The sequence below is a fragment of the Salvia hispanica genome, unplaced genomic scaffold, assembly GCF_023119035.1.
Source record: "Salvia hispanica cultivar TCC Black 2014 unplaced genomic scaffold, UniMelb_Shisp_WGS_1.0 HiC_scaffold_105, whole genome shotgun sequence".
Classification (NCBI taxonomy): Eukaryota; Viridiplantae; Streptophyta; class Magnoliopsida; order Lamiales; family Lamiaceae; genus Salvia; species Salvia hispanica.
The window spans coordinates 1-17,903 of NW_025951305.1; the positions used below are offsets into that span (position 1 = coordinate 1).

A 17,903-nucleotide genomic window follows, 5' to 3' on the forward strand; every position below is an offset into this window, starting at 1 on the left:
GAGAGGGAGAGAGAGAGTGGGAGAGAGGGGAAGGCATGTTTGTTTGAAATGGAGGAAAGAATGGGAGGAGTAATTCTTTTAGTAATTAGGGCAACACTTTTGCCTATTGGGCCTCCTCTTTGGGCCAAAGAATTTATTTAACAAGATGGTCTCCTAGTATTAATTCTTTGGGCCGAGAATTTAGAGGAAATGGGAATTTTGGGCTTTGAAGTATAAGAAATAAAATGAACCTTATCTCTTAGTTGTGAATTAATATTTCTTAAAATATGTGAAGCCTTTAAATAATTAATCTTACGATAAAGTAATGTCTTGCCCTCCTAAATTAATTAATTAAATTTCTTGAAAATAAGAATGTATGGATTTAATGAACCCTCTTCCCAAATAATTATTTAATTATCTTAAGGTGTCTCATAAAATAGAGGTCCACTTTCCTTGAGTGGAAAGAAGTAATCTTGATCGAACCCCGAACGTAGGACACATACTCCATGTAGGATCATGTCATGTCATGCACCTTATGTATGTTCATAAAGCTAATTTTTAAATCATTATACTCTTTCAAGAAGGGCGTGTTCGCGGGGTTTGATTTCCAAGGCAAAGCGTTGTAGCATTTCTTTCGGAAGCTTTGAGGTGGGCTTTATATCCAACACATTAAGTGTGGATAAAATTATCAAATATATGAAATGATTTTTGTTTGATAAAATTGCACTTATTTTTTTTTTAAATGTTATCGTGCCATAAATTATTTGTTTTATGATGCCTATCTGCTTGGCGATGCCAAAGGAATGAATGAATGAAACGAATTCGGCTCCAATAGGACCAAGATCCTATTCGAGTTAATGTGCACGAAGGAATGGACCGTGAGTCATCGAGAGGGTTGGCCGGTCAATGTGATCGTGGAAGGTGGCCACCTTCCCGACACGGAATGAGCCATCAGATATGGCGGATGGATGGAATGAACCATCAGATATGGCGGATGAATGGAATGAACTTAGCTTGATCAAGCGAACTTTATGAAAATGAATTTAGTAAGCTCGGGCCTTTAAGAAAACCCCCGTGCGTTACTGTGATGGCATGATAATAACTTTTTCTTATATGTGTATCTTTCGGCAATGTGTTCACTGAGTACCCCGTACTCAGCCCTGCATGTATTTCTAAATGTGCAGGTTGAGCAAGTGATGAAATGGTGGCTGAGTGGAGTTGGTGGTCGTATTATCTCTTTTGTAGGATTTTCGTGGCATGTGTCTTCATACACATGGCCACATGGTTACAACTCCTTCCGCTGTGTTTTTGTCGTAGTATTTTGTAATAGATGGGTCATAGGAAAAACGACCAGTAACGAGTGATCTGTGATAAACATTCTTTCAAATTTCTCATGATCTTTGTTGTCTCGTGAACATCTCTCATCTTATGAAGAAATATTTATGTCTTATCATGAATTCTTTCATTCCCTTTCTACCCCCTCTTCTTAATTCCCTCCCCTGGTCACGATTTACCGAGTAATGCTATCCTTAGCAAAGCGCGGTCGTGAAGATTGGTATATATATAATTACTAAATTGGGTGAAAAAATAATAATATAAAAATTATCATTTATAACAATCCTATTGTGAATTGTCCAAATCTATAACCGAACAAACTTCATTGGATTCAAATAAAGCTTAAATCCGAGCACCTACAACTAAATAACAAAAGGTTAACAAAAACTATTATATAGAAGTATAATACATGCAAAAATTATTATTTAAAATAATACAAAAATTTCAAAATAACTACCATCTATGACAACACTATTCATTGAAACTATTGTAACATTTCAAATAGATAAAAAAAAATTCAGGCCATAAAACAAAATAAGACATATAAAATTTTAAATTACTTCTGTTGTTGTATATTATTTTTATTCAATGTTTTAAGATATTAATTATTTTCAAAGTACAAATAATAATTTTATTAGAGATAAATGAAATAAATGCAATAGAAAGAAAACCGAAAAAGTATAAAAAAGGGAATAGAAATCGTAAATAAATTGGAAGTGTTGAAATAAAACATTTGTTCAAATAATGTTGGTGCAATCTATCTTCACAAAGTATCGCAAATATGAACTATATATTTTTTAAAAGACCATTTTTGCAATTCAAATCACTTTTAAGTTTTGAATCAAAATTTGTCCACTCAAAATAAAGCAAGGAGCATATGCCTTTAACTCAAATGTCCAAAAATAATGAAAATTTATATCAAAGGGAATAAAAGCTTTGTTCAAATAATTCTGGTGCAATTTATTATTAAAAAAAAAATTCTCAATAAAGGTAAGAATTAGTTTTTACATTACACACAGTTCTGTTAAATTGTAAACTATGTTCCAAAGTCGATACTACAACCTAGCCTTATGGACTACTAAACCCTTTGAGGATGGATTCAACTTCGATCACTTAGTAAACACTATGTTACTGAGTCGGTATTACACCCTATCCTCATGAACTACTAAACCCCTGGAGTTTTGTGCCCAAAACACATAGAATTGTTATCAAACGACGTTCGTATGATAAGTGAATTTGCACTTCAGCCCCGACGCGATGCGCAGCTGACGATATTTATAGTAATCAAATAAGTACGTAATGATATACTATTAGTACCTATGAACTTTAGTACTATTATACATTATCGAATTGTTATATACTCCATCTGTCTATTAATAATTGTCCATATTTTCAATTCCAGTATGATGCAATATTTTATTAATTAAATGAGTACATAATTAAATATTATTAACAACGTTAAATTTTGATATCGTTGTATAGTATTAAAATTGATTAGTAGTAATAACTTTAATAACTTTAATTAACGTTAAATTGATTAGTTGGCAGGTGATTCAATTTGTTTTATGCAACATGTACGTAAAAGATAACTTTAAAGCAGTATAGTAAACTTAAAAAAAAGTAACATAATAATACTAATTAAGTTTATGATTGCATGTTCTTTAACTCATTTATTTAATATTTTAGGGAACAAATCATCTATTTCATATTTTAAAGCTATATAATTGATATTTTCTCTGTTTCTTTATAAAATACACTTAGCAACAAATCAATTATTTATACTAAATAAAAAATGTTTACAATTTTATTAGTAGAACATTAAATGCGATACCTAATTAAGTAAATAGACTTAATCATGGAATATGCGTATAATTATGTGTACAGTTATGCGTATTATGTGGATTATGTGTAGTTAAATATTAAAAACAAATTTTATACACTTATTAATAAAATTTTAAATGCAATACAAAATTAAATTAAGTAAATTGACTTTATTATGGAATGTGTATAATATTAAATATAGAGATATGGAATAATTATGTTGATTAAAAAAACAAAAGAATATGGAATGCTTATGATGTGTCTGATATAATTTGGAATTTCGTTTAGTTTATATTATGACTGATTTAATATAAAATATAAAAAGCCTATAATGTAAATCATGACTTAGTTAATTTGCAATGAATCAATTATAATACAAAATGCTATATTTTTCTTTCATTAATTCCATCAAGCCCAAAAGGTGATGCTATGTGTTTGAGAGAATAAACACTAACATTTGAATTTCAAAATGCTCAACTCTTCTGCATTTGACGTATTTTGATGATACGATTGCATGTCTTGGCAAAATGTTGTATTCGTAGTCGATACTCTACTAATTAATTAATGGTAGATCTATACCCTTGGTATGTAGATATTTTCAGGTAATAATGGTAAATCTATATTCTTGGCGCGTAGAGTTATCCAATAATGTAGATATCAATACTCTTGGCACGTAGATAGTCATGGATTATCTATCTCTATCTATCTCACTTGGCAGAGATCTCCTTTTAGTTGTTCGCATACAAATCTTTTGGTAAAGATTTGTGCATGCAACTGTAGGTTATGAATCAAACTCATAATTACTCCGTCTGTCCCTAAATTTTGTCCCATTTTTTTCATTTCCGTCCGTCCCACAAAATTTTCGCATTTCACTTTTTACCATTTTTGGTAGCGGACCTCACATTCCATTAACTTATTAGCACTCACATTTTATTATAAAACTAATACTTTAAAAGTAGGACCCACATCCTACCAACTTTTTCAACCCACTTTCCATTACATTTCTTAAAACTTGAGTCCGGTCAAACTATGACAAAATTTGGGGAACGGAGAGAGTATTTTTTTTATCGGCACTTCTGGTGTTTGATCTGAGTAATCTATCTCCCCTCAACCAATTACCTAAATAATTGCCTGTACATTAATTGCAAATTAACTTTTACATGTTTGTATTGTATTTGTTCTTGTGCAGTTCAGAAGCAATGGAAAATGAGAGGCTCAATTATCAGTCAGTAATAAAGTTTTTGTAAATTTTCAAAAAATTTGCACGTGAAGAAAGGTTTACTTTGTTATATTTTTATTTTAACTTTGTAGACACCATGTAATTTTTTTTTTATTTCTTTTATAAAATATTAATTTGTCAGTATAAGCAGGAAAAACATTTGACCATATGGTATCAAATTTTTGAATCACCCAATTTGTGTCGACCCAGATTCATCAATATCTTAACTAATGTATAGCAATAGCTGTGAGGAAGGTGAATGAAAATGCATGATGGTACTTGTGTTTATCTTTTTGTAACATCAACTTTTAATCTATTTTCTTACACATGTCAATTTTATATCTTTTTTCTTTCTTTTTGTCATTTTATCATGCACTTCAACTTTCTTTACGTTGTAATCAACTACTATTGTCATTATAATCATACTAATTTATCTTTAATGTTAAAATAAATATTCATTAACATATGTTAATAATTCTTACTAAGGTTTGATTACTTAAATATAAAAAACAAATATATCTAATGGAAACTTGAATATAAATGAATTTGTTATTTTTGGATTTATTTTATAAACTGTCACTAATCTAGATCCTAATTATTTTTTTATAGTACATCTTCACTTAATTTTTAAATTCGGAAAGATATTCACTATCCTTGATTCTAGGATTGAGAAATGTTTGTTATTGGAATGAATATTTATAGGGCAACTTCTAGTTGAGTTTTGGCTCTTAAAATTTAAATTTTAAATTTTTAGCTCTGAAAAATGATCAAATTTTCCTCCCATTGTTTTGGAGGGAAAGAAAACCTGCTCTTTTTTTAAAGGGGAAAACCTGCTCTTTTTTTAGGGGGGAAATTCCTCCCATTATTTTGTGGTGAAAACTTGCTCTATTTTTTAGGGGGGGAATACCTACTCTTTTTTTTAGGTGGGAAATCCTTGTTATGTAGAAGTCACGCTCATTATTTTTGGGAAAAAACCTTGTTATGTAAAATTGGTTTTGTATCTATATTCAAAAGTTGATGCGTAGCAATAGTTATGAGGAAAGGTGAATGAAAATGTATGATGGTACTACTATTTGTCTTTTTTGTCACATCAACATTCAATCTTTTCTTACACATGTCAACTCTATGTCTTTTTTATTTTACATGTGTCAACTTTTTGTCATTTTATCACACACTTCAACTTTCTTTACGTAGTAATCAACAACTATTGTCATACTCCTAAAACAAAATAAATACTCCACATGATTACATAACATGATACATATATGATTAGTATTTAATCAGCTCAGTCCACTAACTATATTCTACTACGTAATTTAAACCTAATTTTATCTATCTGCAACGCTGCTATCTTCTTTCCCTTCTCTTTTTTTTTCATTTTCTTCTCTGGCTTTGCATCTCAAAATTTTATTCCCAAGTACTTCAACCATCAACAACTCTCCAGGTAAATCCTTGCTTCCATTTGGAGGCGAAATCTACCCCCAAAGATGAGTTTTGCATCATTGTTGCCCTGCGTTTCAATGAACAATAAGTTAGAGAGAAGAAATTGTAGGGAGATAAAAAAAGTCACTCTAAGAATATAGAGAGAAAAATAAGAACCTGGGATTGAGAAACGCTTATTATTTGTCCTATAATTTATAGGGCAAATTGTATTGGAAATAAGAGATAAAGTTTCTCTACTTTCTTTGTTGTGCAGTGTGCTTAAGATGTTGAAAGAAATTTGTCTATGTTTCTTTATTGATTTATGCAGTGTAAATGTAATAGGTAGAATTATAAATAAATACAATAATATAAGGAAGTAACAAACCAAAAAATAATAAAAGTGAAGCAATGTAAAATAGAAAATTGTTAGGTAGTGTTCACAAACCTTAATTATTTGCAAATACACATAATACTCCATGCATGCAGTCTTTTTGACGTTAACATTAAAATGATTATCATAATTTATTCACCAAATGATTTCCACCTTACAAATTTATTTTATTTCATATTTTATAAAAGATGAAAAGACATAAAAGATTGAAAACATTCATTTCCAGACATTGAGGATTGTGCAAAGAGTGCAAGTTGCTTCCCATTTTCAAAGAGAAAAGATTGAAAAAAGATTTCAACAATCAATAATTAGTGTAGTATAATATTAATAGGTACTAATATATACATTTTCGCCCCCAACTTAATGAGTTCATGTGTTTAAATTGTGAGATATACTCCCTTGTGACATTGAAGATGACTCACTTTCTTTTTAGTTTGTCCCAACCAAGATAACTAATTACTAAAAATGGAACAATCCTATCTTTATTTTATTTTCTCTCTCTTACTTTGCTCTCTACATGTCACACACAAAATAAAATTACATAAAATTATCAATTTTTATCATGCAATAATAAATATTTCATGCAATAATATTATTACAAAAAATTAATAAAAATAAATATATAATGGTGTGGTTGGATAGACACAAATAAATCATAAAAAAAATGTATAGTTGAGTGGGTTAAATATTGAGCCTATCTTAAAATATTATAATTATTATTTTGCTACATAATTCAATCCTAGAACTTATCATATCTGAATCCTAGATTGTACTCGTTTTAAGATATGTCAATTGTAAGATCTCACAATTCAATTCTAAATTGTATCTTGATATTATTTTATGTAGGAAACCGAACATCATCATAGTAAATAAGTCATCGAATAATGACACATTGTAGTTTATAACTTATCACATCTAAATCAATACATCACATTTTATGAGATCTTACTATTGGATGATTCACTTTTGTTTTTAGCTTGTCCCAACCAAAATGACTCATTACTAAAAAATAGAAATACTTCTATCTTTATTTTATTCTCTCTCTCTTACTTTACTCTCTTCACTTCACGCACGAAATAAAATTACATAAAAATATCAATTATTATTATGCAATAATGTAATAATATTATTATAAAATTAATAAAAATAAATATATAATGGTGTGGTTGGATAGTCACTGATAAATCATAAAAAAATGTATAGTTGAGTTGGTTAAATATTCAACATATCTTAAAATATTATAATTTATTATTTTGGGTTCTCTTATACATATATGATACAAAAAGTAATTGTCCATTGTACAAAACAAAAGCTTGATTGATCAATCAAACACACTAAAAAAAAGTCCAAAAGTTACATCAATTATATAGCTTCATTTATATACTCCATATATCAATACGTGGAACGATTTTTAATTTATATGACCACACCTGATATAAAGTACATAACATTAGACTAAGGTAACAAATTTTTACTTTGTATTCTTAATTAATTTTTGACAAAATTCAATAAACCATTCAAACGATTAAAATCTAAGAAATAGTTGGATAAATACCATCGTTATGACCTATTTAATATATTCTTTTTTTGGAAAACTACTTGTTTGATAATACTAATATCTAAGTAATGTTTTTAAGACGGCTAATTAATACTAATATCTTTCATTTAAATTTCATTTCAGTAATTATTTTATTTTAAAATGGTAGTTGAGATTTATTTGTGATTGGATTTTGTAGCAGTGTGTTTCGAGGACTAATACTATTTAAGATAAAAACAAAGATTAAAGAATGTTTAAAAGAATAAAATATTATTTTGTGAATGACAAATGTTTTTTCTATATAGCAGGGTTTGGTAATTATATTTCGAAATGATAATCATACTATATTATTTTTTTTAGTTTTGTTCTATTCAAAGCATGAAAATGATGAAAAAGAAAGAAAGAAAATGTCCTATGTTTAATGCTTAAAATTACCAAAATAAAATAAAACTGAAAGATATTAAAATTAATTACCCATAAAAAAATATCCTATAAAAATAATTAACAAAGAAAGTAAAATTAAAGCTGACAAAGTGACAAGTATCACAATAAATAAACAATAAATCTATATAACCAAATTTTGTACAACCAAAATCTAGTTTATTTGAAAAAAAATAGATTTATTTATGCATTTAATTAAAATATTTAGATACATATATTACATGGAAAATGTATAATATTGTGGTCATATATTTATGATTTTTGTATAATTTTTTTTATTTTTTTAGAACTATAAATGTAATTAGTACATACTTTAATTCAAATTTTAAAAATAATAGAAAGAAAATTTAAATATAAATATAAAAAATGAGTTTAAAGGCTAATAAGTCTTTTTAACTTATCCACTTACCATATTTTAATATATAATTAATAATCAAATTATTAATATAATCTTATTTTGGTTGTACAAAATTTAGCTGTTTATCATTACTCAAATGCAATGATGACTTTACAATAGTCCTAGGACATACCTATTATTTCTACCTATTTACTTTTACAATTTCCTTTCAATTGGTAATCTCTTCATCTTCACATAGACATTCTCTCTCACATACACAAATCTATGGGCTGCCATGGCGGAGAACTGAGGCTGGCTACGCTTGTTCCGTCAGTGGACTTGTTTTCTTTTGTTCCATGAACAAATTGGCTATCACATTACCTCACATCAATTCAGCAGAAGTAGCATCGAAACATTAATAAATAAATAAATAAAGGCTTCAAAAGGGGAGAAATCTAGCATCAAAATTACACGTTTTTCCTTCTGATTTTTCCCTTGCCGTGGGACTTTTTCTTGACAATCTTAATCTTCTTCTTGAGCTTGTTTCCAATAGGTTTGAGGAATTTGGAACTCTGATTATCATCCGCAGCAGTCTCGACTTCCATGGCGGCGATAGAGACGGAGGCATCGTCGTCGGCGCGGGTGGGTTTAACTGGGAGCTTGGGAGCGGCGAGGGCGGCCTCCTGGATGGCTAGCTTGGCGGCGTCCTTCTTGTCGTTAATCGGCTCAACCATCTCCCTCCTAATCGACCTCAGCCTCTTCTCCCTCTTCGATCTAATCGATTTTCCCATTGCTTCGGCGGCGCCCAAATTTGCTGCTCAATAAAATATTTGCACAGCCATAGTGAGCTTTGATAGAAAGTATACTCTAGCAGTTAGAGCATGAACTGTATGTATTATGTTTTCATGTTTACAAATTTATGTATGGTTTTTCAAAAATGAACTTGTATTGCTGTTGTCTTCTTCTTATTCTGAAATCTGATTCTGTTTTGTGTTGATCTATGTCGTGTAAATGTAATAGCTAGAATCATAAAAAACAAATACAACAATAAACACAAATAACTAACTAAAAAATACAAAGTGAAGCAATGTAAAAAGGAAAAATGTTAATTAGAGCTAACGTACCTTAATAATCTGCAAAATAAACAAAAACTAAAAATCAATAAAGAGTTAAGCTATGTAAAAAAGAAAAATATTAGATAACATTCACATACCTTAAATATTTGCAAAATATAAATAAAAAATGTTAGATAATATTCACATACCTTAAATATCTGCAAAATATAAATGGTGAAAATAAGCAGTGAAATATTAAAATAAAAAAAATAAAAAGATGAAGAAAGATATGAAAGCAAATGTAGAGAGTGAGAGAATAACCTGCAATTTATGAATGTGTGTTGTTGCCACTGATATTTATAGAGCAACTTTCTAAATAACTCATGGGTTTTAAATTTTAAATTACAATTTTTTTTTACTCTAAAATGAACTGATTTCCTCCCATTTTTTTGGCTCCAAGAAACCCCTCCATTTTGGAGGGGGGAAAACCCACATTATTTTTGGGAGGGAAAACCTACTTTTTATTTAGGTGGGAAAACGTTCTCATGTTATGGGTTTCATATGCATACAAATTGTAAATTGTGTATATATAAATGATGTGATGTTTATTCAGTTTTACAATTAAAAATGATCCTATTAACTATTGGTTTTAATGCATGATGTTGGTGGAGTCATTTTAATTTTTGGTCAAAGAATGTGTAACACCCCGACTTTTTACCCTAAGACTTAGAAAATCGATATATATATATATATCTATATATATATATATATAGGTTTCGCGTCTAATTTTTTTTTATTATTATTACTTCTCGTTATGATTAATCATTGTGAAGTATATTTTGAGTGGAAAACAAAAATAGTAATATTTCAAAATAAAGTTTGCTCTAATAAAAGTCCGTTTGTGAAGACCGAGTTCAAAATAAAGGTTCGTACACGAGTTCAACGTTTGAATAGAGTTAATAATAAAAATAAATACTCTCCATGCTCTCCGGATCCTGCGCAATAGCCACGTCTTGAACCCCGATACCTACACGAATGGATAAGAAGCACGTTAAATCAAGACGAGACAATCGACGAAATCAAATCACATCAAACACGCTTATCCAACGGCGGCTCACGTTCTCCAACGACGGCTCACGCCTTTTTAGACGACAAGACATAATATTCTTGCCATTTTTGGCATGACAAATGATTGAAGTGACAACTTACCACATCTGGCAAGAAGTCCATAACCATTGGGCAATATAATTCCTCCATGAATCAAGCTTTTACCCATGTTCTTCCTATGCATCAATTCTTCTATAAATACTACACTCATCTCATCCTTGAAATCTTTTATTCCACTACAAAGAAACACTACACCATCAAATTTCATTCAAGTGAGGATTTGGAAAGTTTCAAGCAAAGGAAATAAAGTCTCTTGTCACCACCTCCACTTCTTCAAGGTAACTTTCTTTCACCATGTTAAATTTTCTAGATTTTACATCACAATTGATTAAATTCGATCACACCATGATAGCGATTCATTCAAACATTCCCTTCTCATACCAATATCAATAGACCAAACATTGCTCACTTTTTTTAAAACAAGAACTAGGTACCTTGAACATAAGACTATCTATGCACATACCTAAATTCCTTTGGTTCAAACAATAACTTAGCTATCATATGTTTAAACTTATAGACTTGAACACCAAAACATGTTGTCATTCTTGAAACCACGAACTCTCTCATCCAAGTTAATATCGAGCATAAGATGAAAATGTGGACTTAGCTCTTTAGAGTTCATGAAAACACCGAGCCACCGAAAACAGCCACCCCCGCCTCGCTGCCCTCGGAGCAGCCACCGCCGCCCCGCTGCTGTCTCCGGCATCCAGCCGCCCCGCTGCTGTCCCCAGCAGCCACCGCCATCGCTGCTGCCTCCGGCAGCCACCCACGACGCCGCAGCTACCCCGAAAGGAACCCCGCTACACCCTTCTCCCCTCACTCGGCGAATCGGCGCCTGAAATCAAACCGAGAGTAAGAAGTATGTGTGTATGTTCGAACGTCCATAAACTTAGTGTGTTAGGTGAAAGGATGAAGGGAAGGAGGGAAGAAGAAGAAGTACCTGGACGGCGGAGGTCGGAGGTGAACGGGCGTCGAGGAGAGGAGGAGGCAGACACGACCGGCGGCCGGCGTCGCTCGCCGCCGACGCCAAGGCGGCTGAGGCAAGACCGAGAGAAAGCGAGACTGAGAGATAGAGGAAACACGTCGGCGTCCTCGCCGGCGGCGCCGTGGCTGAACCCGGCGGAGTAGAAGAGAGAGAGAGAGAAACCGAGAGTGAGACCGAGAGAGAGGGAGGAGCCGCGAGATAGGGGACGGTTGGATGGAGATTTTGAGAGAGAGACGAGAGGCAGGCAGGCCGGCCGGCGTCGCTCGCCGGCGACGCCATGGCCGGCAGGGCAGTAGAGAAGGAGAAGGGGGGAGGGGCGCCGCTGTGAAGAAGAAAAGAAGGGGGGAGAGGAAATCTGATTTTTGTTCTTCTAGGGTTCCTTTTGTTTTTTTTCTTTCTTTGGGCCTCCCCTTTGGGCCAAGTAATTTATTTATTTACAAGATGGTCTTTTAATTATGTTTATCTTGGGCCAAAGAATTTAGAGGAAATGAGAATTTTGGGCTTTGAAGCATAAGTAATTAAATGAACCTTATCTCTTAATTTTGGATTAATATTTCTTGAAATGTTTGAAGCTTTTAAATAATTAATCTTATGATTAATTAATATCTTACCCTCCTTACTTAATTTCGTGAAGTTAAGAATGTAGGAGCTAAATGAACCATCTCCCAAGTAATAAATTTTAAGGTCTCTTATGAAATAGAAATCCACTTTTTAAGTGGAATGAAGTTATCTTGATCGAACCCCGAACGTAGGACGCATACTACATGTAGGATCATTTCATGTCATGCACCTTATGTATGTTCATAAAAACTAATTTAAATCATTATACTCTTTCAAGAAGGGCGTGTTCGCGGAGTTTGATTACCCAAGGTCGAGCTTTTGTAGAGTTTTACTTGAAAGCTTTGAGGTGGGCTTTATATCCAACACATTAAGTGTGGATAAAAATTATCAAATATATGAAATGATTTTTGTTTGATAAAATTGCACTTACTTTTTTTTTTAAAATGTTATCGTGCCATAAATTATTTGTTTTATGATGCCTATCTGTTTGGCGATGCCAAATGAATGAATGAATGGAACGAATTCGGCTCCAATAGGACCAAGATCCTATTCGAGTTAGTGTACACAAAGGAATGGACCGTGAGTCATCGTAAGGGTTGGCCGGTCAATGTGATCGTGGAAGGTGGCCACCTTCCCGACACACAATGAACTATCAGATATGGCGGATTGATGGAATGAACTTAGCTTGATCAAGCGAACTTTATGAAAATGAACTTAGTAAGCTCGGGCCTTTAAGAAAACCCCCGTGTGTTACTGTGATGGCACGATAATAACTTTTTCTTATATGTGTATCTTTCGGCAATGTGTTCACTGAGTACCCCGTACTCAGCCCTGCATGTATTTCTAAATGTGCAGGTTGAGCAAGTGATGAAATGGTGGCTGAGTGGAGTTGGAGGTCGTCTCATCTCTTTTGTAGGATTTTCGTGGCATGTGTCTTCATACACATGACCATGTGGTTACAACTCCTTCCGCTGTGCTTTTGTCGTAGTATTTTGTAGTAGATGGGTCATAGGAAAAACGATCAGTAACGAGTGATCTGTGATAAACACTCTTTCAAATTCTCATGATCTTTGTTGTCTCGTGAACATCTCTCATCTTATGAAGAAATATTTGTGTCTTATCATTAATTCTTTCATCCCCTTTCTATCCCCTCTTCTTAATTCCCTCCCCGGGTCATGATTAACTGAGCAATGCTATCCTTAGCAAGGCGCGGTCGTGACAGAGTGGTATCAGAGCCTAGGTTTTCTGCTCTGTAACCGTGAGTCATTCTTTGAAAAGAAAAGTCTAGACTTGATTCGCTAGACTAAGTTAGCGAGATCGACCACAACTCAGCACCAATTTTATCGCCCTCAACCTGAATGAAGGTAATTTATTCTTCTTGTAAGATGTCTTAAAAAAAAAAAAAAAAAAAAAAAAAATTTAATCAAGCTGATAAAATGAGCACCCCTGAAATGAGAACTTAGAAGAAATAAGTATATGTGTGATTCTCGCTTTCCCGAGCGATGTAATCTTTGTGCCAATGTTATGGGATTCATGGTGGAAGTACAAAGAGATACGTAAAATCTCCTATGCCCTGACGAACGAATTCGAAATACCTCCGTTCTAACAAAGCATTTCCCGATGCTTATATTATGACAAATTGATCTTACGCTTACAAACCCGACACACAAATTCCCTTAATAATGAACGCCTATCCCGATGCGTGTGGCTTTGGCCAAGTACACCCTTTGCTTTTCGCCAAAAGAAGTATTGTTGTGTATCCTTAAGCAACTTTCTCCTTTACTTATTGTTTCGGTAAAACACCATGTGTAGATGAACCAACGCCGGACGGCTCGCAAGCAAGTCACACCCCAGGCTATCGCTGACAATGCGATACTCGCCTATCGATCCTACAGTCCTCGTCCTGGAGCACACATATTGAGGGTCTTATGCAGGTTTTATGAGTTGTGGGAAACAGCCCACGAGCATGGCGTCACTGGGATTGACGGCATACGCCATCTGATTCCCCTACTACCTGACGATTGGGAGATATGGACAGCCAGCTTAGCAGATGATTTCATTCATCGTCGGCCCGACACCCTAAAGGATGAGGGAGACTTCCCAGGCTTCCTATGTGCCATTATTGATCAGTATTTTCGATACCAGAACGTTCCGCCAGCCTCCCCAGACATCTTAGCACCGCCCCCACCTCAGTGGGAAACTCCGACCCTCCCTATTACTGAGCCCCAGGGCCAGTATGATCACGAGGCAGGACCTTCACGCAGACAGGAGATGGTTTTGCCCCTGGGCTACGACCGACCCCAGGGAGTGCGCCAGTTTCCCAGCCAGGAGCATGACCCCACATGGCGGGGCAAGGCCCCTATGATCGCTGCCCCAGAAGAAGATGAGTACCCGATAGAGTATCCGGCAGATGATGAGGCAGCTCCGCAGATGAGGAGTCCTTCTGAGCGCAGACAGTCCTTGGGGGTGCCTGGCGAGCTACCCCACCCCGATGAGTTGGACACGGACTGGTACCAGTACTATCAGAACCGCTACGAGGAGATCAGGGCTGAGATACGCCGCGAAGTTTGGGCGGTCCCAGATGCTGCAATGCCTCCTCCCATGCCAGGGATGTTACCAGGAGGAGCCGAGGATGACCCGATTGCGATCAGCAGCGACGATGACTTTGAGGGAAGCTCTGGGCTGAGCTCTCTAGACTCGGATGGCGACTGGTAGGGTAGTGTTAGTTATGTATCATCAGCAACGGACCCTTTATGAGGCCGTCTTGATGCTAGTTGTTTATCTCTAGTCCCCTTGTGACGTGAAAACTGTTCTTTCCTACGGTTTCACGCTTTTCTTTTGTCGATCGCGTAGAATTTTGGGACTTTCGTAGGATGTGTAGGAGGATCAGTTATGTACGAAAAGACCTCTCTAGAGGCAATTTTGGCTTGATATATATAAAAAAATGAAGATGTTTTATGCTCACGATCGTATCTTGTTTATATGTGATGTTATTATGCCTCTTGTTGGTTGCCTTCAATTAAAATTATGTACAAGAGACCAACACGTGTTTTGTTTTTTTTTGTATTTATTTATTTACTGTCTCAATAATAATAATTTCGTTTATAGAATGCCACCTAGGAGGGTAGGACGTCCTAGAGGACGGGGAAGGGGGCGCGGTGGAAGAATGCCCCAAATTGACGAAGGAAATCATGAAGATTGGCGCGAAGTTACGCCACCACCTCCATCTCCACCTCCGCCTCCACCTTCACCTCCCCCGCCACCACTTATGCAAATTCCGAGGATTGAACGCAGGATTGAAGAAGTCTTTCTCCGACAGAATCCACCAAGCTTTAACGGACTGGGCGACCCGGTCGAGGCTGAGACTTGGGTGCGTGCAATGGAACGGATATTCAACTTCCTGCAATGCACAGATGGAGAGCGTATGACATGCGTGACCTTCCAATTAGCCGGATCGGCCGATTTCTGGTGGGAGGCACGTAAGAAGACCATGACCCCAGGCCAGATTGCAAGCTTAACTTGGGAGCAGTTCAAGGCAGAAATGTATGATAAGTACATCCCTAAGAGTTACCGAAAGAAGAAGGAAGTGGAATTCTATCACCTTAAGCAGGGAAGGATGTCAGTAACAGAGTATGATAGGGTTTTCTGCGAGATGTCCCGATATGCTCCAGAACAAGTCGACACTGATGAAAGGATGGCGGAGAAATTTTGTGCCGGTCTGAGGCACGAGATTAGGATGGCATTAGCTAGCCACGGGGGATTGACCTATCTGGAGTCCCTGAGCCGAGCTTTGGATATAGAGGCGGCAATGCCCACTGAACGGAGCACTCAGACTGTAGCTCCGGTACCTCCTCAAAACCATCCCCAAGGGTCCAAAGAAAAACGCAAATGGGAAGGTACCCGAGGTCCTCAACAACAGAAACGGCCATGGCAACCACAATCTCACCACCATGATGTTGGAAGACAAAATGCCCCAAATCCAACTCGGGGCTATCAATCAAATCTGAGACCATGCCCCAGATGCAACAAGGTGCACATGGGAATCTGCAGATCAGGGACAGACATTTGCTTCGTGTGTGGAAGGAATGGCCACTTTGCTAGGAACTGTCCGAACAAGACTTCTGGAGTAGGGGCAAGGTCGAACCAGCCAGCACAGCGCACACAGTTGCAAGCAATCCAGATGCAACCTTGGCAACCACCACAGTTACCTCCTCCACCAAAGCAGCAGCATCCTCGGAGGCCGAGTCTCCCATCACAGGCCCGTGCCTATGCTCTCAGACAGAAGAAACCGGAAGGGGACCAAGGAAATCTGGCAGGTATGGCTATGCTCCTCGGTGTACCTGTCATTCTCTTATTTGATACTGGTGCATCGCACTCCTTCATATCAGCATCTTGCGTAGATACCTTAGACATCCCAACGAATCAAGTTGAACATAGACTTAGGGTGTCTTCGCCTGTCGGAGGAATAATTGAAATTAAGTGCTTCTGCTCAAACCTAGAGGTTTCTTTTGGAGGACATCAGTTATTAGTCAACAACTTGAGTGTTATGCCCATGTCCGACGTCGATATAATCCTTGGAATGGATTAGCTAGCTGAAAACTATGCCACTATCCTGTGCAACCAACGAAAAATCTCTTTTCACCCTCCCGAGAAGGACGCCACTAACTTTCATGGGGTTACCTTGGGTAAGCGGAAATCCATAATCTCCGCGCTACAAGCCGCAACGCTTGTACGAAAAGGCCACCCGGCCTATCTTGTCTACCTGAACGAAGAGAGAAAAGAAGAGAGGAAAATTGAAGATGTAGAAATAGTGCGAGAGTTCCCAGATGTGTTTCCCGACAATCTACCTGGTTTACCCCCGGATAGGCAATTGGAATTCACCATCGATCTCGAACCCGGGTCCGCGCCAGTATCGAAAGCCCCATACCGAATGGCCCCGAAGGAATTGGAGGAATTGAAGATGCAACTTCAAGAACTGATGGACTTGGGTTTCATCAGACCCAGTGTCTCACCGTGGGGAGCACCAGTACTTTTTGTGAAGAAGAAAGATGGGACGCTAAGAATGTGCATTGACTACCGAGAGTTGAACAAGCTAACTTTGAAGAACAAATATCCGTTGCCAAGAATTGATGACTTGTTCGACCAGCTCCGAGGAGCTAGTGTCTTCTCAAAGATGGATTTAAAGTCAGGCTACCACCAACTGAAGATTCGACAAGATGGCATTCCAAAGACGGCTTTTCGAACGCGGTATGGCCACTACGAGTTTGTGGTGATGCCCTTCGGCTTGACAAATGCACCTGCGGTTTTCATGGATCTCATGAATCGAGTCTTCCACCCCTATCTTGACAAGTTCGTGTTGGTATTTATAGACGACGTGCTCATCTACTCAAAGGACAAGGAGGAACATGAAGAACACTTGCGGATCACTCTGGAAACGCTAAGGGCCGAGAAGCTATACGCCAAATTCAGCAAGTGTGAATTTTGGCTCAACGAGGTGAATTTCCTCGGTCATGTGGTTACTGCCGAAGGAATTCAAGTAGATCCAGCAAAGGTGGAGGCCGTGCAAAATTGGAAACCTCCTGGAACACCCAACGAGATACGAAGCTTCCTGGGATTGGCAGGTTATTATAGAAGATTCATCGAGGGCTTCTCA

General features: G+C 36.1%; 3 protein-coding genes across 5 annotated transcripts; 1 reads left to right on the forward strand and 2 right to left on the reverse strand.

Annotated features, from left to right (window-relative positions):
- Nucleotides 1–8,640: 8,640 nt before the first annotated feature.
- LOC125197884 lies at nt 8,641–9,347 on the reverse strand. The gene has a single exon (XM_048096400.1). The coding sequence runs from the start codon at nt 9,271–9,273 to the stop codon at nt 8,950–8,952; it is 324 nt and encodes a 107-aa protein (XP_047952357.1). The 5' UTR covers nt 9,274–9,347; the 3' UTR covers nt 8,641–8,949.
- A 1,076-nt stretch (nt 9,348–10,423) lies between these two features.
- LOC125197886 lies at nt 10,424–11,990 on the reverse strand. 3 transcript variants are annotated; one of them, XR_007172268.1, is made up of 3 exons: nt 11,645–11,990; nt 10,747–11,539; nt 10,424–10,564 (listed from the first exon to the last, which is right to left on the reverse strand). XR_007172268.1 is itself a non-coding variant. In XM_048096403.1 (3 exons), the coding sequence occupies exons 1-2, from the start codon at nt 11,966–11,968 to the stop codon at nt 11,216–11,218; spliced, it is 648 nt and encodes a 215-aa protein (XP_047952360.1). In that variant the 5' UTR covers nt 11,969–11,990; the 3' UTR covers nt 10,424–10,880; nt 11,168–11,215. The 3 variants fall into 3 exon arrangements, 2 of the variants coding, with proteins under 2 accessions (XP_047952360.1, XP_047952359.1); XM_048096403.1 differs by having other exon boundaries at nt 10,424–10,880; nt 11,168–11,539; XM_048096402.1 differs by having other exon boundaries at nt 10,424–11,539.
- Nucleotides 11,991–15,359: 3,369 nt separating this feature from the next.
- Nucleotides 15,360–17,871, forward strand: LOC125197885 (the record flags this gene model as incomplete). The annotated part of the gene is made up of 2 exons (XM_048096401.1): nt 15,360–16,751; nt 16,839–17,871. Coding segments are annotated over exons 1-2 (2,425 nt in total), but the record flags the coding sequence as incomplete, so codon positions are not given.
- Nucleotides 17,872–17,903: the final 32 nt, after the last annotated feature.

What these genes read in the sequence shown, in the direction of transcription:
- LOC125197884 (XM_048096400.1), bottom strand. Translation starts at nt 9,273, where the DNA reads ATGGGAAAATCGATTAGATCGAAGAGGGAGAAGAGGCTGAGGTCGATT.
- LOC125197886 (XM_048096403.1), bottom strand. Translation starts at nt 11,968, where the DNA reads ATGGCGTCGCCGGCGAGCGACGCCGGCCGGCCTGCCTGCCTCTCGTCT. An exon ending in CTCCGACCTCCGCCGTCCAG is followed by an intron (nt 11,540 to 11,644) that starts GTACTTCTTCTT and finishes GTTTGATTTCAG; the next exon opens with GCGCCGATTCGCCGAGTGAG.